This window comes from Lethenteron reissneri, chromosome 20, assembly GCF_015708825.2.
Source record: "Lethenteron reissneri isolate LAM-NWPU_2019-01 chromosome 20, ASM1570882v1, whole genome shotgun sequence".
Classification (NCBI taxonomy): Eukaryota; Metazoa; Chordata; class Hyperoartia; order Petromyzontiformes; family Petromyzontidae; genus Lethenteron; species Lethenteron reissneri.
Genome location: NC_083798.1, coordinates 6,307,683 through 6,331,629, shown reverse-complemented (window position 1 = coordinate 6,331,629; position 23,947 = coordinate 6,307,683). Strand labels below are relative to the sequence as shown.

Here is a 23,947-nt window from a genome sequence, read left to right as displayed (position 1 = left end):
AATCGAATTTGCAGCGCAGTGCGCTAACCACTGCCCCACCGCTCCTCACAAATACCCTCTGTGTGGGCCGCGCTGTGTAGAGACGACCTCATCCAGCAGTCGACTGACAAGATGGTGTTCACGTGCATGCACCGCATGTACGTGTCAATGAGATGACCTCGCGGGCCGTCCATAAATGACGTCACGCACCTAGACTTTTTTAAATAAATGTTTTCTCCTACAGCATCAGAGTGCAGCGCCACATTAAATACACACTACAATGACGATAGCGTAAAGCGATTTGAAGCATGGTTTATTTTCATAATGGAAATATGGTTTTGGGGGGGGGGGGGGGCAGAGCTGTGTAACGTCATATTTGAGGGGGGGGTATGACTTTTTTATGGCGCTGTGTGACGAGGGTGGGGGGGGGGGTCAAAATCGTCAAAAATTACGTGACGTCATTTATGTACGCTCCCATAACCGGCCTCAGTAGGTGCTCGCAAAGAGCGGTCGATTCGCTTGTCACAGCTGTCCAGTCGAGCCGTGCGATTATTATTTGAGATGCCTCAGCCGTTGGGGTCACCACTTCAGCGACACCGAGACGCAGAGATTCCTCGACTGCTGTGCCAGGTGCTGGACGTGTAATCGAGCACCTGGTCAAGGACAGACGACGACTGATGGGGCTGTATGAGCAACACCTCCCCCCTCCCCCCCACCACGTTGTCTTCCCAGTGCGGATGTCCTCACACCCAACCGCCCTGGAACTCGTGTAAGTCTGTCACTCGGTGGGCCGGATTATAATTCAGGTTTGCTGTGTTCGGTTGCATAGCGCGCCAAGCAATACGCCTCCGCTGCCCATAGTAGCCACGCTCAGACCCAGACATACACACTCACGTGACATCCAAATATATACCCCGTTAATCTTCATAACCTCTTGAGACAAGTCCGTTCGCAACTACCTATTAGGCATGGAACGTCACGCGAGGTGGTGGCATAGCAATCACACATTCACACACACACTCACACCCACTCACATTCACACCCACTCACACTCACACCCAATCACACTCACACACCCACTCACACTCACACCCAATCACACTCACACACCTACTCACATTCACACACACACTCACACACCCACACACACTCACACACCCACTCACACTCACACCCACTCACACCCACTCACTCTCATACACCCACTCACACACACACTCACATACCCAATCCCACTCACACCCAATCACACTCACACACCCACTCACACACATACTCACACACCCAATCCCACTCACACTCACACACCCACTCACACACCCACTCACACTCACACACCCACTCACACACCCACTCACACTCACACACCCACTCACACTCACACACCCACTCACACACCTAATCACACTCACACACCCTATCTCTAACACGAAACAAAGATCTCCCGTAAAAAGCCATCACATACTTTTTGGGCCAAGTGCTGTTCGCGAGCACCTATGAAGGCCGACACGGCGCACAAGGGGGTGGGTAGCCAAAATCACGCCCGAGCGCCTTTGTCTTCCCAGTACTGATTTACTGAAAGACCGTCTGACTCACCTACTTGACTCAATGATCTACTGACTGACTGAGCTCCTGACTCATTGAGTAATTTCCCGACTGAATCGATGATTCATTCTCCGATTGCCCGGCTGGCTAACTCAATGACTGGTTTATTGAATTACGAATTTATTCACTGATGGGCCATATTGACGATCTGGCCGAGTGGCTGGCTGACTGCCTGACTAAAGGAACCAGACTCACAGTTCGACTCGACTGATGTCCACCCAACCGAGACGATCTCGTACCCAATGCGCAGCTGCATCACTGACGCCCCACGCCTTCGCCTGTACAATCTCAATGCCACCGCTCCTACTGAACACCCGCCAAAAAGAGCTTCATAGCTCATCGGATTCGTCCACTACGAATACGTATTCTGATTCTGACGATGCCACCGCTCCGCGCTGTTTTCACCACCTCCGTGCGAGCGATCCGTCACGGCCGCGCGCGATGCGCTGCCCCTTTAAAACTTACAAGCTGGGTGGGAGCCAGGCAATGCGTGGGGTGGAAGGGTACAGGGTTGTGGGTGCGGGGGAACGGGGGGGGGGGGGGATGTACAGGGGGTGGGGTGGTGGAACCTTGTCGGTGGAGGGGGGTGGAGGATGGGAGGGAGCAGCTGTTTGGTTCACCCCCGAATTCAGCACCGCGCGTCGCCCCTTCACACTTTTGGGACGCGCAGTCAATTGGAAACTTTGGCGGCGGGAGTGTGCGTATGTGTAGTGATAGCATAGAGTGTGTGCGTGTGTGTCAGTCAGTGTGTTGTGACAGCCGTAGGTACTGCATGTATATCCGCTTGGCTCGCCGTGCGCTCAGCTGCCCCCTTCCTCCCTGCGTTACGCCACAGAGCGACACAATAATTGTCGTCTAGCGCCGTAGCGTGGCGCTAATCCGGCAGTGGATCGATACACAAGGGCCGTGCATGAAGGCACACCGCAGGTGCAGGCGCAGCCCTGCAAGTGCCTGCTCACGCAACTGTTGGCTGAAGTGCTTCCGCTCCAGAGATGCTCCACTCTACCGCAGTCAAAAGGTCCGAAGTGATTTCCTTGCTCAGACGAGCATTGGGGTAGTGCACATGTTGCGTTTGTAGCCCTGCGCCAGGAAAGGAAATTCCACATTCCTATGTCGGGGGCGATTATTTCCATAAGACGACCAATGGTGTGTATGTATGCATGTTGAACTTCTTTCGCACCGTGCGTAGCCAGCCGTGCTTATCGGAGGTGCGGGAGAAAGACTACAAACTAAACCAAAAAGTGGTATGCACTATATCGACTCCAGAGGGATTTCAACTGTCGTTTACTTACAGCTGATATCGAGTTAAACTGCGTGTTAACGATGTTTTTTAATTGATTAGGCAATGCCCACTGAGCTATGTAGCTATTTTTCAGAAGCGAGCCAGCCACAAATGCTAGCTCAACAAAGTGGCTTATCATGTGGAAATGTATAGCAGCCAAATACTCTAAGCGCATGTTTCTAAATATGGAGGGGAAAAACCGGAGGACCCGGAGAAAAATCCACGCGACCACTGAGAGAGAGACACGCAAACTCCAAATATACAGCAGGCGTCAGTGTCGGCATCGAACCAACGACCTCCTCCATACCAGGCGAGGTTGTTAACATCTCATACCCACCGTGATGATGATGATGAGAGAGAGAGACACGCAAACTCCAAATTACAACAGGCGTCAGGTTCGGGATCGAACCCACGACCTCCTGTACATCAGACGAGGCAGTTAACATCTCCTAGCCACCGTGAAGATGATGATGAGAGAGAGACACGCAAACTCCAAATATACAGCAGGCGTCAGGGTCGGGATCGAACCCACGACCTCCTGTACACCAGACGAGGCAGTTAGCATCTCATACCCACCGTGGCGCCCTAAAGTTGGTCTTGTATATCCAAATACCGTTGCCCTGCCTCCTTTTGAATTGCCGAGTGACGTAACGGAAAGTGTCGTTGCACAGAGCCCTGACACTGGGGACACATTTGAGCCTCGCAGATTTGCGAGTGGCATCATAAATTAGCTCCGGCCAAACGTTTTGGTAAGCCGAGCCTTTTTAGCGTTTTACTTGACAAGTGAGACGTTACGACTACAACAACCAGTGCCGGGTTAAGCTAGTGCGGGCCTGTAGTATATGTTATAAAATGAAAAAAACATAAATATAAAAAAACACGCATTTTTTTACTTGCATAGTAAAGTAACAAAATAAATGCATTTGCTATACAGTCAGATAATAGGACAAATCGCTAACCTTAAACACCCCGTCGTTCATAAAAGTTGAAGGCAGTATAGTACTATAGTAATAGAGCAAGTGTAGAATCATTTGAACCGGAATTGATAGCTTGAAAGTATTTAGCGCGGGGCCCTTGAAAGTGCGGGGCCCGTAATTACATATGTAGCTACTTTTGCTCCTCGCATATCCCGGCAAAGACAACAACTCGAACATAGTCATCGTGCGCTGTGAAGAAGGGCCCGAAACGTCGCCTCATATATGCCTTTTTTCCTCCTTTAAAGGCCGCAGCGTTATTGACAAATGCGATGAGTTTGTTTTGCTCTTTAACACGTGCTTGTGAAACGAATTGTTTTCCGAAGTGCGCTATTCTGTCATGATGATGTTTGTGAGTAAACTTCTGATTATTTTTTTTACACGTGCATTAGCCACAACGAACTCACTCACTCCAACCCACCAGCCCCCCCCCCACTCCCTCGTGTAGCCTTAACAGACTGTTGGGGCAAGTGCTGTTAGCGAGGAGCACCAATGAAGGCCAACACGGCACACGAAGTGGTGGGTGGCCAGCACCACGCCCGGCCGCCTTTCTTTCTTCAGTGGCGATGTTTACTACACACCGCACTGGGTACTCTCTCACGAGGTATCAGGATCTCTGATTCTGTGGACATGTTTAAAATGCGTCTTTAAACCTATTTATACGCTTCCGCTTATTACATTTCTAGTTGTTATAGTATTTTTTAAAATGTATTCATAATTATGTTTTTATGCTGAGTGTCCTGAACAGCGCTTTGAGATCCTTGATGGAAAGAGCCCTAGAAATGTAATTATTATGATTTGAGGCTAAGTCGATCTAGAGGAGGCCTCGTACCGGTGCAGTTAATCGTCACTGGTGTTGTCCGTGACCTGCAATGGGGGTGCGGGTTCGTAGCGTAGCGCGCTAACGTCCCCCCCCCCCACACACACACAGAAGTGAAAAATAGCAACGTCTCAACTCGTCTCGGGAACCACAACGAGTTGGCGCGACTTCTTACAAACAAAGGCTCAGAAGAGCGTTTACAATCACAGCGTTAACCAGGCTCGCTATCTAAGGCATTGTTCGCAGTGTGTTTAGGTGGCGAATGGATGGGCGATGGTGGGGAGGCGGGGGGTGCACACTGATGCCATCAAGCGCCTTAGCTCACACGGGTCTCGTAAAGCTAAAGCGTGTTCTCGGCTGGTTCTCAGCGCTTGCTTGATGGGACGACGCTTGGGAATTGGCACGTGTCGTGTGAAGGGTTTGGGCTGTGAGGTTCATTCAAGAGATGGTCGAGTAATTACAAAAAATACTGAAATCGCGTTTAATAGTACGCGATATCAACCCCCCCCCCGTCTATTCCAAAGCAACATTCGTGAGTGCGGTGAGCGCGATTGTGGTGCGTGTGTGTGACGAGTGCGTGTGACAGTGTGTGTGCATGCGTGCGATGGTGCGTGTGTGGGTGCATGAGAGATAAAATACCGTATGCCTATATTGAGGAGATTTTTGTGTGTGTGTGTACTTGTGTGGAGTGTGTATATGTGAGTGTGCGTGTTTGTCTGGGGAGCGGTGGTGTAGCGGTTTGCGCGCTGCGTTATGAACTTGGCTGCCCGAGTTCGATTCCCGCTGAACGGCCAACATCAGTGACGATTAGCTGAACCGTTTCCATGGCCTCCCCTATGTCGACTCAGCCTCAAATGAGTACCTAGTGCGGTGTATAAACATCGACACTAGGGAGACAAAAGCGGTGATGGCCACCCACCCCCTCGTGTGCCGTGCCGGCCTTCATAGGTGCTCGCTAACAGCACTTTCCCCAACAGTCTGCTAAGGCTATACGGGGGGTCTTTGTGTTTGTTGTGAGTGAGACCGGATTTGTTCAACTTCATTGACGACGGGTATTCTGCGGTGGTTAAATATGAACACGGCGCGGTGAAGCTGATGTGAAAATCTAAACACACGCTATGTAAACTCACATTTCTGCTAAACACGTGTCCTTTGTGAACACGGCAAATGCGCCTCGCTGTTTTAAACCGTCGGTTTTCCCGACATTACAGTACGAGATTACAACAACACAAACCTCTCACGGGAACCTTTTGTCTGTAACTCATCGAACGGACGTGGCAAAAGAGCGACGCCTTGCGTGTCTAAGTGGGTGGATTTATTGCACCCAGTTGCCCGAGTTAGATTCTCGGCAACGCTTAACCACCAGTGACCGGATGATTGTCGAACACCGTCACCCATCCTCTTCACCGTGCAATTGACCAGTGTGGTGGTGAAGTATGGATTAACCGCCTCCCACCCATCGTGTCGGCTTCGGGGTTTGTTTGACCATACTTCACCAAGCCGGTTAAGCTCTGGTTGGTGAAGGAAGGGGAAGGCGGAGGGGGGGGGCTGGTTAAAGTATGCCAATCGCCATTGATGGTAGCCGGGCTTAACTAGTTGGGGGGGTCTTTAGTGGCGCGTGTGTCTGTGCGTGGGTCCCTGTGCGTGGAGCCCCGTGGCTGCACGTGTGCCTGAGTCATAAAAGCCCCCATAATCCCGTTCCTCCGCAAAGCCCGTGGGTGATTGTAGCCCAGAGCAGCACCACACTCCGCCTCAGCATCAAACATCCCCCGTAGAACCTCAACGTTGGGGGGGGGGGGCGAGTGCTGTGAGCGAACAACCGTACCTATGAAGTTCCGTTCAAATATTCGCCGCTGTTGTTACAGGTCGCGAGCGGGAATCAAACTCGGGTGGCCGGGTTCGTAGTGCGCGGTGCGCTGCGAAGTCAACGACGCTCCTCACAGCACCGCTACCACTCCCCACATGCATGTTTATACAAAGACAAAAATCTCACATATAGCCTGAACAGACTGTTGGGGCAAGTGATGTTAGCGAGCACCTGTGAAGGCCAGAACGTCACACGAGGGGGTGTGGGTGGCCATCACCACGCTCGGCCGCCTTTGTCTCTCTCGTAGAGATGTTTTTTTACACACCGCACCAGGTACTCGTTTGAGGCTGAGTCGACCTAGGAGAGGCCCAGTACCGGTTCAGATAATCGTCACTGGTGTTGGCCGTGAGCGGGAATCGAACCCGGGTCGCTGGGTTCATAACGCAGCGCGCTAACCGCTACACCACCGCTCCCCAGACAAACACGCACACACACATATACACACTCCACACAAGTACACACACACACACACACAAAAGCTCCCCAAAATAGGCATACGGTATATTATCTCGTGCACCCACACACGCACCCACACACACACCATCGCACGCATGCACACACACTGTCACACGCACTCGTCACACACACGCACCACAACTCAATATTTCAACTTCCCCGTCTCTTTGAATATTTTCCGAACAATACTCGCCTCTCTTCTCCCCATAGCACTCACGCGCTCCGCATAACACCCACTCCGTCCCCGTATCACCCACTCCCTCAAAGTACCCACTCCTTCCCCATAGTATCCAGACCCCCAAATCATCCACTCCCTCCCCATACCACCCACTCGCTACCCATATCGCCCACTCCCTCCCCATACCACCCACTCCCTCCCCATATTACCCACTCCCTCCCCATATTACCACCCACTCCCTCCCCATATTATCCACTCCCTCCCCATAGCATCCACTCCCCCATATTACCACCCACTCGCTACCCATAGCATCCACCCACCGACACTCACCCAACCCCCTCGTGCCGCCGTCACCACCACCACAACCACATCCTCCTCCCTCCCCTACGCTCTCCACACCGCCCCTTCCCCTCCCTCCCTCCCCGAAGGAAACATGACTCTCTCTACTCGAGGCTAATTCACACGACCCGAGAGCTCTCCCTCCACTCCAGTGTCTCGCTGGGAACCTCTCTGTGAGCTGCCTCAATCCAAGACTTTGCACTTCACAATAGAGAGAGAGACACACACACACACAGACACTGACACACGCATACACGTTGACACACAGACACACGCAAGGCACACTTTTGATTCAGCTGAAAGTGGCTTCGCGAGTGCCGTGTTTGGTTCCACTTCTGGCCGGCGCGAGCCACGTTGAGCGAGAGGAGGAAGCCGCGGGCTGACACTCTCACGGTCTCCGGCTCTCGCTCGCTTGCTCCTGCTGCTGCTCCTGCTGCTGCTGCTCTTGCTGCTGCTCTTCAACGCAGAGAGAGCAGCAGAGGACGCACGTGGAGTGCAAGAGAGCGAGACGCAGGGAGATCGGTATCGGGAGTGGTGAGAAGTCTGCTGCTGCTGGGCAATATGGGTCCACACGTTCTTCGCGTCCTGGGACTACTAGGTGAGTTCTTATTCCTTTACTACCGACCTACCGACCTGCCTATGTACCTACCTCTACGCCTACCTATCGTTCTACATATATACCTACCTACAAACGTACCTACCTGCCTGGATATCTGCCTACCTGTGTACCTACCTACCCGCCTACATTTCTACATCATGAAAGTAACCTGATCACATACGAGTGTACCGTACCTACTTACCTGCATTACGACACGTCGACATAGCACACACCTGCCGAGCTATTATGCCTGCATGCACCCCTACCTAACCGCCTAGCTATCTACCTATAAACATACCTACCTGCCTGGATATCTGCCTACCTGCCTACTTACCTACTTACCTGCATTACCCACTTATCTACCTATCCCGCCACGGCGATCATCTCTTCTCGCGGAATGTCCCGCGCAAGTCCCGCCTTACTTATCTGTTGCGTGTGTCCTCAAATCCACGTGCTCACCTGTCTGTCCCTCCGGAGTCATCCCAAGCGTGTGTTTTTCCCCATGCTGCATTGCACCACTACCTGCCTACATGCCTGGCTATCTGCCTTACTATTTACCTACCTCCCTTACTGCGTATCCACTTACCTACTTGCATACCCACTCACCTACCAATCTGCGTATACACTTACCTACCTGCATACCCACTCACCTATCATGCTGCGTATACACTTACTTACCTGCATACCCACTCACCTACCAATCTGCGTATACACTTACCTACTTGCACACCCACTCACCTACCAATCTGCGTATACACTTACTTACCTGCATACCCACTCACCTACCAATCTGCGTACACACTTACTTACCTGCATACCCACTCACCTACCAATCTGCGTATACACTTACCTACCTGCATACCCACTCACCTACCAATCTGCGTATACACTTACCTACCTGCATACCCACTCACCTACCAATCTGCGTATACACTTACCTACCTGCATACCCACTCACCTACCTATGTGCGTATCCACTAACCGACCTATACATCCATTTACCTGCCTACCTTCGCATACACCTACCTAGCTACACTCGCCTGCCGAGAGAGATAAGGCGAGTTGCCATGCACTCCCAGCGATGTCTCGACACAGAAACTCAACAACAGGGATTATTAATAGCCTCGCTAATGCAGCGCAGAGGCTCTGCTGGGAACTTCAGAGTGCGAAATCCTGCCGTGAATATCCATCACGTGCACCTCGATTCAATGTCTTCCAAGTGAAATTGCGTCATTCGCGTGATCGATTAACCAAGTCGACATTCTTCATAACCAGCTCCCATACCCATCGGCACTGGCGCCGTTCTACTCTCTGGACGCTTTGGGATGTTAAAGGCTGCAATGTGCCGCACACACGGAGGGGTACAAACAACAACAACTTGTGCAATATTGGTGTTGTTTTTTTATTTACATCGCGAATGTGCCGTCGGGAACGCGTCATGAGAAGGGGAATCCACTCGGAAATCTCACAGAGCAGATGTAGTACCGCTCACGTCTGGGAGAACGATGTTCTTCGCGGGATTTTTTTTTTATCCTAAAGCACCCTTCGAGTAGCAGCACTAGCATTCCCATTAGCACGGTTGGCTACGCACGGTGCGAAAGAAGTTCAACGCACAACGTTGAACCCTCTTGCGGAGCGACGAGGCACAACCACTCCCACCATGCACTCTTTGTCGCGAGACGGTTTGTCAAACCGACCGACCTCTGTGCGTACCCGCCGCACCAGGGTCGAAAACGGGTACCCGTACCCTACCCGATACCCGGCTACCCGTACCCGGCCGGGTATCGGGTAGGGTACGGGTACCCGATTGCGACCTCTGGGATGAAGCCATGTTGCCGGCGCAGGTGGGTTGATTCTAGGAACTTGAATTGTGAGAAGAGTCAAGACGTTGGGAAATTAGTGACAAACGGTTACTCACCAGTGACTCACGGCCTACCCGTACCCGTACCCGGCCGCAGCAGGGTCGCAAATGGGTACCCGTACCCGGCCGGGTACGGGTAGCCGGGTATCGGGTAGGGTACGGGTATCGGGTACCCGGTTGCGACCGCTGCTGTGCGTGCGCGTGTGCGCGTGCTTCTCAGAGCCCGGAACTTGGGCGCGAGAAGGTTCGAAACCCAACGCTGCATGTGATGATTCCTCTTTTTTGAGCGGCCGTTCGCTGACCAGTCCCGCGCCGTCAGCTCGCTACCGCGCGAGGTTGAATCGCGGGCGACTGAGAGCGCCTGGATTCGAACTCAGGTTTCTGAGTGGTTGCCCGAGTCGGCGCTCTCACCCCCTAGATTCATCCGAGTGCCTCTGCGTTGAGTGACTGCGGTGAGCAGTGCTGCACAAGCGCACACTTTTATATATATAAAAATTCCACGATGCAGTTTTTGAAGTCGATTAAAAAGTGTTAATTTTTTTAATCAACTTTCTTAAATGCTTAGGCGTAACCTGTAAACTGTGATCTCTAGCTATGAGTCACCCCCTCTGCAGTATGTGCCTCTTTCTGCTGACGAAGGGCCATTTCCCGAGACGTCGACTAACCGTGTGTCAATATTTGTGCTGTAAAGGCGGTGATCAAGATGAATGTGGCAATGTTGTTTTTTTTTGTGTGAGTAAAGTACAAAGATTAGAGCAGTTACGGAAAGAAGACGCGCATATAAAGGTAATATAACAATGGCATAGAACATATGAAGGCCAAGAATAACATAGTCCAGAAATATCGATCGGACATTTTCAATCCTTTGTCGATCGACTGCTGCACTGAGGCTTCTCCAAGCTGTTGGTGTTCATAGGAGTAGTCTGACCATACTTCACCACGCTGGCTAACGTGGTCAAGTGAGGGACCCCAGGAGCGGTTCAGATAGCACACTCCACGATCAGGAATTCATCTCAGGCCATGGGTTTGTAGCGCGCTCCGCCAAACGCTTTGTGCCCGCTCATCGCAGGCCATTGATATAAACGAATTCAAATTGATGGCTGGGTGATTCAGAGGCCAGAGCGCTGAGATATCGGGCTCTGCCAAATTTCGGCAGCCGTCTGTCGTCAAACTCGGGTTCTCGAGTGCAGTGGGTTGATGGTCTCAACCCGGTCACCAAAGAGTGAAAAAAAAATAACCCCCCCATCACATGAAATTTGGTTCTGCACTAAAATTGGCTAAATCCGAGCTCTGAGAATTACACATATCGGTTTGACTGTAATGCGACGACGACTACTCTCAGGGGTGTGACGGTTGGGGGAGTGCTGCCCCCCCCCCCCCCACCACCGCCACCACCGCCTTGCTGTGTCAACCAGAGGCCACTTGAAAGGATCTCAGAGGTAGCTCAACGATATCAGCGTCCGTGAACTCGTCTCTGACACGAAGCTTCTGCGCTGCTCGGAGAGAGAGAGAGAGAGAGTTCCCGATGGCTTCTTCGAGTAACGAGCTGACAAAGCACAATCGGGATACGACTGCGGAAAGGGACAACAACCACACGTGGCAGAGGGGATATGTATCGACGCTTTGAATGAATCATCAACTGCGGCCTATCTTGCCAGCGTCGCCTTTTGCCCCTGTTTTGTAAACGCCCCTGCGTGGCCACAGACTCTATCCTCGTAGTTCTGCATTGTAACTTTACGAGTCACAAAACCACTCCGGAGTTGGTGCCGTGGGAGAGAAGTTCTGAATGGTATAAAACATTTAAAAAATAACCACTTGGAACTTTTATCCCCACGCTCTGGAAATGAAACCCATCTCCGCCAGCCACCCGCGCTGTCGACTCCCTGCACCTCACGTTCGAGTCCGGCCTGAATAACTTCCACTTCTCCTTCGCCCACGACTCTAAAACAACCCAAAACGTTATATTTTATTTTACCAGGTGAGGCCCATTGAGCTGCGTTGCTCTTCTTCAGGTGCGCCTTGGCTGCCACAAACGGTAGCCCGACGAAGTGGCGTATCGTGTGGAAATTTACAGCAGCAAAATACCCGAAATGCATGTTTTGTGTGTAGAGAGAGAGAGAGAAAACAACAACCGTATGAACCATGTAGAGAAAAAATTAACCCGTAAAAACTAAGTTTTTCACTCTAAATCTTTTATATGCGTGGCGGCTAGAGTCCTCTCGTCCTCTGGCTTGAGATGGCTGCCACCTATGGGTCAGATGATTGTCTGCCAGCATTAAGCAATTGGTAATTAAATATTTTTAAAAATGCCCCTAAACAGTGTAACAATTTGGGAAAAAAATTACACGAAAATTAATTGTCACGCACAACGAGTCTGTGTGCAAAATGTCAGCTCGATTGGATCACGGGAAGTGGGTTAAAAAACGACCGAAAGATTTGCACGGTCGTAAGTAAGCAAGCAAGCACGCAAGCACGCAAGCAAGCAAGCAAGCGAACTTAATATAAAGGATTTAAAAAGAACCCATCACCCGTTACCCTCTTTTTATATAAGAACGGCATCGCATCCTTACCTCGTGGTGCACGTGGCCAACGGCATCGCATCCTTACCTCCTGGTGCACGTGGCCCACCGCCTCCGTCCCGCGTCTTGAGAGGAGGCGTGGCGCGTAGACGCCGCTCCGTGCTCCCGAGAGCTGCCCTCAATCGGTGACTTTGTTCTCGCACTCCCTGAAAATAGCGGGCATCCCATGGGAGTCCCCTTCCATTGTTGAGCGGTTATAATTAGACGGCGGTTTAAGCCCCTGCGGTTGAAATGACTCACAACAGACACCTTATATATGCTCGAGTCTCTTTTTTTTTTCCTCACCTACCACTGAAAAGCTCGAGGAGAGCTTCAAGTGGGCTCCGTCAAGAGACGCGTTCGCGACAATCAACTCCTCTCTCGATGCCGGCGAACGCCGGAGGAATGTCTCGAAGCACTCGGTCCACGAGCCAGAGCAAGATTAATCGGTAGCCGGCGTAAGGGTTGCAAAGACTATAGTCGGACGCGTTTATTTGTTAAATGTTGTGGGTTTACTCTCCAACACACCGGTGTGCCGAAGTAGTAACTTTTGTTGACGTGACAAACCTTACTGATGGGCTGTGCCGGGTGGTGGTGGGTTAAACGACACATTTATGTTCACGCGATCTAACCCAAAATATCCCTTTATTTTGGATAATATTGCTCATGAAAACCTACGCGTTGCACCGATTTATTTATACGGTCAACAAGAGTGTGAATTATCTGATAACGCCACTAACTTCAGTGAGTCATCACACAATTCGCTGTTATTGGCCTCGTAAAGAAACTGGAACCGCGAGAGTTCTGCCACCTCCAGTGGTAGCGACGAGTGAAGTGTCTGGCTCTAGGCCCTAGGACTCCACGCAGGACTTCAAGTTCAAGTTCATTTATCAGGTATAGCCATGTGAGCCATTCGGCTCTTGAATCGGGTGCAACGGCAACAAACAAAAAATAAAAACATGAACAAAAAAACATCTTAAAGTGAATATGTGACTGAGTGCAAACAGAAAATCCAAGAAAAGACAGCAAAATATTGAAGAAAAAAACACCGCACACCAACGCTGTGTGCAGGACTTGTGGGTGGTTAGAGACAAGAGACTCGCACGACGGCACTTGCTCCAACATTCTGTTACGGCTATACGGGGGTTCTTTGTCTTAACTGACCCTGCTCATTCAGCTGTATTAGTGTGGGTCCCTATTGGTGGGTGACACCTTAATCGATACCCTGCGTATATAAAATATATTTTTTGTAAAATATTTTAATATATATAAAATAGCTCCAATTTTGGTGGCCCTCAATTTAATAATTTGCCCCTATTTTATCCAGTGAACGGTGCCTTGAGACGGAGTTTCATTCAGACGCTATCTACATCCCAATCTCATTAATTGCGTTATATCGCACCACTCTTGACCAAGGCATTTGTTGATTATCGCCCACAATCTGACCTCTTCTTCTCACGAGGGCCGGTCCATAGCTCCAGGTCCCTCCATCTCATCACCGTCTCCTCCCCAGCACACCGCACCCTGCACGAGGGTTTCTGGAGCCGTTCCTATAGGGATGCATGGTGGAGATGTATGTATGCATGCGTGTATGTTGAACTTATTTTGCGCTGTACATATCCAACCTCGTTAATTGGATGTGCGGGGGAAGGACAACAAACTAAACACAAAAATCAGTTCCAAAGAAATGAGATGTCGATGCTAGATTGATTGATGTAAAAGTGCACGGCTCCAGCGGCTTCCTAATATCGGAAGGAAGAGCGTTCCAGACGGCCGCAGAAGCGCATCGGCAAGCGCGCGATGCGGTGACCGCCGTCTTTGACCGATGGGCAGCAGTCAAAGGCCGCTGCCGCAGCTGCTACTGCTGCGAGGATGACCGCAGTTCGCGTGATGATGGTTGATGATCCTTGGCGACATCAGCAGGGAGATGCTGTCCCTTTGCCTGTCCTCAACAAGGTATCCGTTGCTGCTACTGCTGCTGAATTGTCAGTGGCGCACATAAACAAACAACTACACGAAAAAAATGAACACCTTTCGTCAATAACAACTATGACGTGTGATGTTTTAGGCATTGGCCTTTCTTCACAGCAGATAGACCAGAGGGATCGAAACCAGAGAGGTAGTTTGCCCTCTAACAACAACTGGAAGTAGACGAGCGACACTCAAAGTAACGAGCGGAGCGCCGGGCGGCTCATACACAGCCAGTTGGCACGGCGGGGAGCACAGGTGGTGCGTCTGCCAGTCATCTCAGTTCACCCGTAACACCTGGGTCTGGACCTGGCCTGCCAGAAAGCCTCCCACACTTTACGTGCCCTCAAATGGCACATGTTCTGGCACGGTCACCATGGTGCAATCACAGCCACCTAGTGGGCCCTTGTACTTTGTAGAAGGGCGACCGCCTAAAACATCGCCGATAACTGCGGATGCCGTGCTCGACATTGTATTCTCTGTGACACGACCACAGCAGGCAAGGATACTGTCACATGCAGGACACAACGTAGCATGGGTTTCTTAGATTACATTTGTTAACATTTTACCTCGTCTTATATCTCATTTGAAATCGTACCTCATTTTGAATTGCCTCTGCTATGTCCAGTTGAACTCGCATTTACATTGTATGCATTGCATTTTTACCCTTTATATCTCGGTTGTGTCTCCATTTGGAATACGAGACTTTAAGTTTGCACACAGTATATAGGAATGTGTAACTTATTTTGAGAAGACAGTTTTTTTTTTCTGTATCGAACCATCAATTTAAACTTCAACATTACGTTTAGTCTATGTTGCGCCCTCAGTTGAAATTTGTTTTGACAAATCTGCCTCGCTGTCTTTATAAGGTATCTGCTGTTTGTGTTGCATTGGTTTCCACCCAGAGCTTCCGTGGACGCGTCTAATATATGGGGCGCCACGGTGGCGAGATGTTAACTACCTCGCCTGGTACACCGAAGGTCGTGGATTCGATCCCGATCCTGACACCTGCCGTAAATTTGGAGTTTGCATGTTCTCCCCGTGTTAACGTGGATTTTTTTCCTCCGGTTTTCCCCCCTCCACACTTAGAAACATGCCGCTCGGAGTATTTGGCTGCAATACATTTCCACGTGATAAGCCACTTCGGTGAGCGATCATTTGTGACCAGGTCGCTTCTGACAAAAAGAGCAGTATAGCTCAGTGGGCCTTACCTGGTCAAATAAAAAATATATCTGGTTTCGTAAATGAACCTATACGTGTCTACGGAGAGAAACGCTGCGACTCAGTGGGCAGCCTGTGACATTGGGCTGGGACCCACCGGCTGGGGGCAGGGGTCGGGAGGGAGGGGCACGGAAGGAGCGGGGGGGGGGGGGTGCCCGGGGCTGGGGGGGGGCAGGCCCTGGGCTCTGAAGAGCGAGGGACATTGGACCGCCGAAGCACCCAGGGGCCACGCAAACCACGCTGCGTCACCAGTTACCACTTGCAACCGCTTTAAACTAAACTAGTTTTTTGTTTTTATTTCACCAGGTGTAAGGCACCCTGAGAAAATGTTGCTCTTTTTCAGAAGCGACCTGGCTTTCCACAAATGACATCTCAACGAAGTGGCTGGTCGCCTGGTTATGTTTTGCAGCCCAAATGCTCTGAACGCGTGACGTTGATTCTGAATGTGGAGGGGAAAAAACTCCGGAGGACCCGGGAGAACAATCCACAGGGAGAGAGAGACCACAGGGAGAGAGAGAGAGATGACACGCAAACTCCAAGTCTACAGGAGGCTTTAGTGACGTTGACGAAAGCCAGACGACTGCTCTCAGCCTAACGACTCAAGCAGCAGGACAAGGCGCTTGGCTGTGCAATCTGCTGCACCCAACTACCGTACAACAAAGGGCGCTGAGATAATTCATAGATTTCCATTCACCATTGTAGTGTCGCCTTAAAAAAAATACTCGAACGTCAACCAATCACTCTCCTAAGTCACGATTTGCGGATAGAATACGACGCGTGGCAATATGACATAATTTGACGCGGCGGTGTGTTCCAGCACCATCCCATCAGCATTATCGCCAAACACCACGGCAGGCGACAAACATGGTTTCATTTACTCTTTGGTTCTTTCGGTAAAGTCACATAGGTAGAAAAATAAAACCAAAAATAATCTTCTTGGTTCTTTCGGTAAAGTCACGTAGAAGGGAAATAATAAAATAATAAAAATAAAACATAATAAAATAATTCTCACGACGTTTCGGCCACAACGCAAGCAGCCGTCCTCAGGTGAAGAACAGGTCTGTCGGGGAGATTTTTACGAAAGAACCAAGAAGATGAATCCCTGCAGTCACGAAAGCTTTACATCGAAAAAAATAATCTACCTATGTGACTTTACCGAAATAACCTGCAATCACGAAAGCTTCAAATCCAGATTGGTTTCACTTGTTCGTTTTTCGCACGGCTGCCGATGTAGCTGCAGAGCAACGAGCACGTTTCACGTTCAGGTGTTCCAGCCCGATGAGCGCGTCAGGAGCAGCGGAGTGTGTCACCGTGATGTCTCCTTCGTTTATTTGTGGATCGGGGCATTGCGGAGTCATACACTGTACGGAATGTTGTGGATGACCACAGTCGCATACTGGAAGGTTTTTATTTTTCCATTTCTGCATCAGGTATCCGCATCTGCCATGGTTTGTGCGGATGCGGTTTAGGGTGGACCATGGTTCACTGGTGATGGTGATAGTATATGTGAAATATTACCCGTGTAACTAGCTGCCATCCATGTCCCATGGCCTGTCAGCACCTCAGGTTCACGTTGATTGTTGTGTTACTGGGTAAGAACTGGAGATACCACGATAGGAGTCTCATTTGTAGCCAGTGAATCGGGTCACCAAAATGACACGAAATTAAAATAAAATTTCAGCAATGAAGCAAATATAAACAACTGCGCTACAAACGAAATCAGAAATATTGCAAAATGTGAATCAACGTTCGTCAAATACCTCTGGCACAAGTCGGCTCGGGCAGATGATTATTTCTTATAAATCTTTGACTGGATTGAAAACTAATTTCGTTAGAACTGCTTTTTGTGTTTCGTTTGGCGTCCTTCCCCCACACCTTCGATTAGCACGGTTGGCTATGTATGGCGCGAAAGAAGTTCAACACATACATACACATAGACTGAGCACAGTACAATTACAAATGCACCCCCCCCCCCCTATCTCTAGACGACCACTGCCCTGCACCACGTGTCTCCTGTCGTGTGCCCAACGTCTGTGACCAGTGTGGTTGGGGAGCGGTGGCGGAGCGGTTAACGCGCTGCGCTACGAACCCAGCGACCTATGTTCGATTCCCGCTCACGGCCACCAACACCGGTGACGATTATCTGAGCCGGTTCTAGGCCTCCCCTAGGTCGACTCAGCCTTAAATGAGTACCTGGTGGGGTGTGTAAGCATCGCCACTGGGGAGACAAAGGCGGTCGGGCGTTGTGCTGCCCAAGCACCCCCTCGTGTACCGTTTTGGCCTCTATAGGTGCTCGCTAACAGCACTTACCTCTACAGACTGTTAAAGGCTATACGGAGGATCTTTGTCTTTGTATGGATATATGCACATGAGTGCATAGGTTTGTATGTGTGTGTGTATATATAAACATGTATGTGGGGAGCGGTAGCGGTGCGTGTGAGGAGCGTCTTTGCCTTCGTCGCGTGTTAGCGCACCGCACTACGAACCCGGCCACACGAGTTTGATTCCCGCTCGCGACCTGCAACAACAGCGGCGAATATTTGAACGGAACTTCAAAGGTTACGGGGCTCGCTCACAACACCCGGCCCCCCGGACGGTTTGTTAGAGGCTCTACGGGGTGGAATCTTTTTGTCTTCGTGTCCCATGTGCCATGTGCCCCATGTCTCCCGTGTGCCGCAGTGTTGTCGCTGGCGCTGAGCGCCGCATGCAACACCACGGGTATGATCATCGCCATGGACGAGTTCTGCCTCCCCGAGTTCGAGTTCGAGCTGCGCAACTTGAGTAGCTTCGAGCGCTGCAACTGGTCTCTGATATACAGGTGTGGAGCCCGTGGCGCGCGCACACACACGCACACACACACGCACACACGCACACACGTGCACACACACACACGCACACACACGCACACACACGCACACACACACACACGCACACACGCACGCACGCACACACACACGCACACACGCACGCACACACACACACGCACACACACACGCACACACACACACGCACACCAGTTGCTAGCCAGTTAGGATACCTGACAAAATGGACATTTGGTTAAAATGTTGCCGTTCATTATTTACAACATTTCTTTTTCCGAAACCATGTTGGGTTAGGGCCGCTAGGCAATGGGGGGGGGGGGGCAGTTCTCGGTTGAAAGAACATTCAACGAGGGGGTGACACAGTTGCCAAAAACAAATGTGACGATCACAGGGTCTACAAGACCTGGAGCTCTGTGTGGAGCGACGAGGCCAGACAGCTTCCCGCACCGAGTCACGCGGCCGACGAAGAGACGACGACGCTCAACTTGCTGGCCAAGCCAGCGCAGTAGCACAGGACATTAGCAGGACCTCAAGCACGACACTTTTCAAACGCCAAAAAACCGTGAACGCTTGCGCGATTGTGCAAGGCACGTTAAAAACAGGAAGGCAAACCCCGCCAGGCGGGCGACTTCTCGCGGAACAGGAACATGAGCGAAACTAAAAACAATTTACTCGCAAGATTTGCGCGGCTTATCCGATTAAAAATAAAAAAAGCCCCCCGTGGCTTCCGACTCAAACAAGCGTGGGGTGGCACTCGTCACCTCCTGTTAAGTGCCCCGGGACCAGTGGTGTAAATTCCACGGTTCCATGACAGGATCGAGTTTGGCCATGGAACAACTACCGCACGTATAGTGTCGGCCCCAGAGGGATGAAGGACGTGTCTGGCCGCTGACCGGGAGAGAAACTTTTCACACCAAAGACAAAGACCCCCCCCCCCTCCACCACATCGCCTTAACCGACTCTTGGGGGCATTTGCTGTTCGACACCAGTGGCGATTATCTGAACCGCGCACTCACGCACACGCACATTGGGTTACAACCACAACCACCATTCGCCACGGAGCGGCAGTGACATCACCACGGCGCTAGTGCAAGGCTATGTGCACTTTAAGTCCACGTGAAGTGTCGAATGTCCGCTCGCAGGTGTACGGGAAAGACCCAGAGGCCATAGGTTGACTGACTGAGATGACTAGCAGATGCATCACCTGTGCCGCCTGCTGTGTCAACTTGCTGCGTTTTAGCCGCCTGGCACTGCGCTCGTTGTTGTGAGAGGAGGGCTAGACAACAGCGTTCGGCCCACGTACACCTCCAGCCCCCAGTGCCTCCGAGAAGCCTGCCGGGCAGCCCTGGCTCCAGCAACGCATCGTGTCTTGAGCTTTAACTCCGAGGTCACCTTCCCTACCCCGTCCGCCCCCTGCTCCCTCTGCCCCCACCCCCCTCACTGCCCTCCCCCCTTCATCCCCGGCCCTCTGTGTGCCCGTCGCCGCCACCGCAGCCACTACGAGTCCCTGTCGCACTGCACGCAGAAGGCCGCGTCGTGGCAGCATTGCTTCTGGCCCAATCACGAGGTGGACAGCTTCTTCGTGGAGGTCCACCGCCAGCAGCTGTCGGGCTGCGTGACGGAGTCGAGCTCTCTGCGCGACCCGCCCGAGGAGATCCTCGCGCTCTTCATCTCGGTGCCCATGGTCCTCACCACGGTGGCCGCAGGCCTCGTCGTGTGGTGCAGCAAGCGCAGCGAGGGCGGTGACTGAGCAGCGGGAGGAGGATGATGGGGCGGAGGAGCAGGAGGGGATGCTGCTGCTGCTGCTGGGGATGGGGTTGTGAGTGGGACAGGAGGTGCGCTCAGCACGCGAGAGATGAAGAGAGGGGATGGGATGGCGGGGGGTGGGGGGTCGTGGTTTGCTGCGAGGCGAAACCCGGGTTGGACATCGGTGCAGGAAGACATCGCAGCATTGGGCACTTTTCTGCGGAGGTTCCACGTTGGACTAACTCGTGCCCTTCTCCACTGATCACTACAATGCTGATGCTGTGTAATGCGTTGTGTTTTTTTCATGAATATGATCACGACGGTGACGGTGATGATGCTGATGATGATACACTCTGGGGGCCAGACCGGGACCATAGTGAGCCTTACTCGGCAAGGCCCTTTATATATCGACGGCTGCGATCGGCAATGACCTACGGACCCAGGGGGCTGCACCCCCCCCCCCCCCCAGTGGAGTTCACGTGGCACGTGGGGAGGAGGGCAAGGAAGATGAACACGCGGTCCGGGACTGTTCGAGTCTCGTGACCAAAGTGGGCCGTTGCCACGGTCAAATGGACGCTTCCGCTTATATATAACTGTTCGGACAAAACATTTTTTTTCTATAAATTGCGACAGGAAGTATTGCAACGATGTTGTGGATGGAAACGGTGAAGTGGTGACGGTTTAATTTTTGCTTTAAAAATAAGAATGACGATGATGATGGGGACGAAAGAAACGGTAATCATGAAAGAGTGTTTTGTTATTTTACGTGCCATACTTTGATGGAGAAGCCACGTTTCAAATTAACTTATACAAAGACAACAAGGATCATGGGATTCTAGAACACCGCTTGCCCATGTGGAGCGCCGCGGTGGCGAGATGTTAACTACCTTGCCTGGTATACAGGAGGTCGTAGGTTCGATCCCAACCTTGACGCCTGTATATTTGGAGTTTGCGTGTTCTCCCCGTGGTTGTGTGCATTTTTCTCTAGGTCCTCCGGCTTTCCTCCCCCACATATGTTATTGTAACTTTCTGACCCGTCCCTACTGGACATATGTATAAAATAGCTCCACAGCTCATAGATTTATCCAGTATAAATAAAGAAAAATTCTGATTATGAAACATCATGCGTTTAGAGTATTTGGCTGCTATAAAGTTGCACGTGATAAGTCACTTCGTTGAGCTATCGTTTGTGATAGCCAAGTCGCTTCGGACAAAGAGCTGCATAGCTCAGTGGACCTTACCCGATAAAATAAAAAAATAGTTTAGAGTCGTTCCTTCCCGACTTGCCGTGAGCGGCCGCAGTGCACCCACCCAGTGCGTCCATCATTCGGGTGGCGTTCACCTCGAGACGCCGCCGGAGAGAAGTCGGAGCGAGCGGACACGCCAACGGGAGCCGCTACAGCCGTGCGCCGCGTGCTGTGTCAACGACGCTGGCTCGATCGTGACTTTAAGTGCCGCGTGCCAGACCACGTGCGCTCATTTAACGCGCGTTCTCGCCGTGCTCTAACGAACGAATGCCAAAGAGATGTTTTATAATGCGGCTCTTCTCTTTAGCCCACAATTTTTGCGTTTTATTTTCCCTCCCCCCCCCTCCCCCACCAATTTCATTCCAATTTTGACCGCCGGTGTCATGGGACGAAACATTTTTTCATTCGGAATTCTCTCCCCTTCCCCACCGTGAGTTAGAGAACAGCATACGGAGGGAGGTACCGCAGATCTACTTCTGAAATTCATGCCAGTGGTTTATCGCCCGCACTTGGGGCGCTGTTCTTTCCCATTGTGTCCTTGTACTGTACGTATATGTCTGCGCACCGTATGTAGAACTTCTTTCGCACCGTACGTAGCCGACCGTCGATAATCAGAGGTGTGGGGCAAGGGAAACAAACTTAACACAAAAAGCGGTTCTAAAGAAACGAGTGTTCTTTGCCGTCGAGATGATTGCCACGTGGAAATCAGAACTGGGTTTTCTTTTTGGCATGTTCAATGTAAAAAACAGATTTAATATTACGTTTTTAAAAAAGATATAGTCTCTTTTTTTTAGTCGAGCCGTTGCCTGCGCTCTCTTTCACTTGAGAACCAGAACCAGGTTTCACTTGAGAACCAGGTTTCACCTGAGAACCAAAACCAGGTTTTACTGGAGAACCACGTTTCACTTGAGAGCCACGTTTCACTTGAGAACCAGGTTTCATCGCAGTCGGCTGAACCCAGAGGTTCTCAGCAGTGCCACCGCAGTGATTTCTCGCCTGAGCCACCCAGCCACCTCTCTAATAATTACATTCATAAAATCAATCAAGATCAATTAATATTAACGTGAATTACTTAAGCAAATGAGAATCCATCGACACGTATTGCCTTATCCCGTTGCTCAGGATAATCCGGATGGCTCGTTTAAGTCGTTGGAGGTGATTTCAGCACTTTTTTTGCGATTCGGAACCGTAGAAACCGACCCACAATGAGCCCGCACTTCGAACGACCGTGTCACGGAGCCTTTAAGATCGTCCATTTTAATGCAAACATGGAGCACTTTGGTAATTCCTCGTTAGGAATCCACGGGTGGCTTTGGGAATCGAGCCATTGATTTGCTCCGTGCAAATTGTCTCGTCGCTACGGTCCATCCCATCTGCTCATTACGGTCGAACAACGAGGGTGGAATGGATCCCGTTGGCTTTGGGGCGATAGCTCGTGCCAATCAACACGGGGGCCTGCAACGTGTCAACAATGTTGGGTCTTGAGGCTAAGCACTATTAACTAGGGACCATTCAGGGCCACGTAACCCCTTTGGGGTGAGCAGGGGAGGTCCTTGTTGTGAGCACGAAATATTCTCACCAAGGATGCATATGTATCTGCTTTAAGTGTGAGATGGAGAGGCCTTTGAGAAAAGCAGGCATTAATAATACAATGATTACTGGCAGATGTTTATCAATATGCTGCTGTTTGGGCAGTGTGGATTGGCTTGGTGGGAGGGCTAGGGGGGTTGGTGGGGAGAGTGGTGGGGAGAATGGTGGGGGGCGAGGGGGGTGAGAATCTGTTTAGATAAATCTGAAGAATCTGTTTAGATTTGCCACTGATATTAGCCGTGGCCAGGAATCTAACTCAGGTTGCCGAGTCGGTTCATAGCGCAGTGCGCTAGCCACTGCATAACCCCCCCTCTCCACCCTAAGCAGGAATTGTGGATGCGATAATTGATTCCGAATGTTGTTGTGATTTTATGGATTGTCACGATTCGAGGTCACGATTCGGGATCGCGATTCGATTCTCAACATTTATTGTTATTTCGTCGTATTGTACCGTCTCGCTTCTGTTGTTTATTGGCTGTTCCAGTTGTCTAAATGTAACGTTTGAGTACACCGTTTCGTACGCATCGTAAATAATGGGTTGTAGCATGCACACTGCGATGCGAGTGAGTTTTAGGAATGGATTTTAATAATCAGATCGTGACGTTCCTGCGAGGAATGCTTCCTGTTGATGATGATTCAAGGGGAGGCTTTTTTCTTTGCTGATGAACAGATAATGTGATGGAGGCAAGTGGCACGGTGTTTTGGAAAGGCCACATCTGTCCTCTGTCATGGTGTAGGCAGCGCTATAATCTCCAGCAAAGGAAGGAGCAGCAGCTGTGAAAGCTTTTTGCAGATGTAGGTAGCTTTGCGGAGGAGGGGGTGGGGGGGGGGGACGT

At 51.0% G+C, this 23,947-nt stretch overlaps 1 protein-coding gene across 2 annotated transcripts; it reads left to right on the top strand.

The window, feature by feature from the left end:
- The first annotated feature begins 7,477 nt into the window (after nt 1-7,477).
- On the top strand, nt 7,478-23,723 carry LOC133344646 (receptor activity-modifying protein 1-like). Of its 2 annotated transcripts, XM_061554675.1 has the most exons (4): nt 7,478-7,673; nt 7,968-8,098; nt 18,386-18,524; nt 20,023-23,723. In XM_061554675.1, exons 2-4 carry the CDS (start codon nt 8,062-8,064, stop codon nt 20,276-20,278), a joined length of 432 nt encoding a protein of 143 aa, XP_061410659.1. In that variant the 5' UTR covers nt 7,478-7,673; nt 7,968-8,061; the 3' UTR covers nt 20,279-23,723. The 2 variants fall into 2 exon arrangements, with proteins under 2 accessions (XP_061410659.1, XP_061410658.1); XM_061554674.1 differs by having other exon boundaries at nt 7,478-8,098.
- The last annotated feature ends 224 nt before the right edge of the window (nt 23,724-23,947 follow it).

Excerpts from the sequence above, each read along its gene's own strand:
- LOC133344646 (XM_061554675.1), top strand. The coding sequence starts at position 8,062 with ATGGGTCCACACGTTCTTCGCGTCCTGGGACTACTAG. Across the intron at positions 8,099-18,385 it reads TCGCGTCCTGGGACTACTAG|TGTTGTCGCTGGCGCTGAGC; the intron begins GTGAGTTCTTAT and ends CGTGTGCCGCAG. Across the intron at positions 18,525-20,022 it reads AACTGGTCTCTGATATACAG|CCACTACGAGTCCCTGTCGC; the intron begins GTGTGGAGCCCG and ends CCGCCACCGCAG.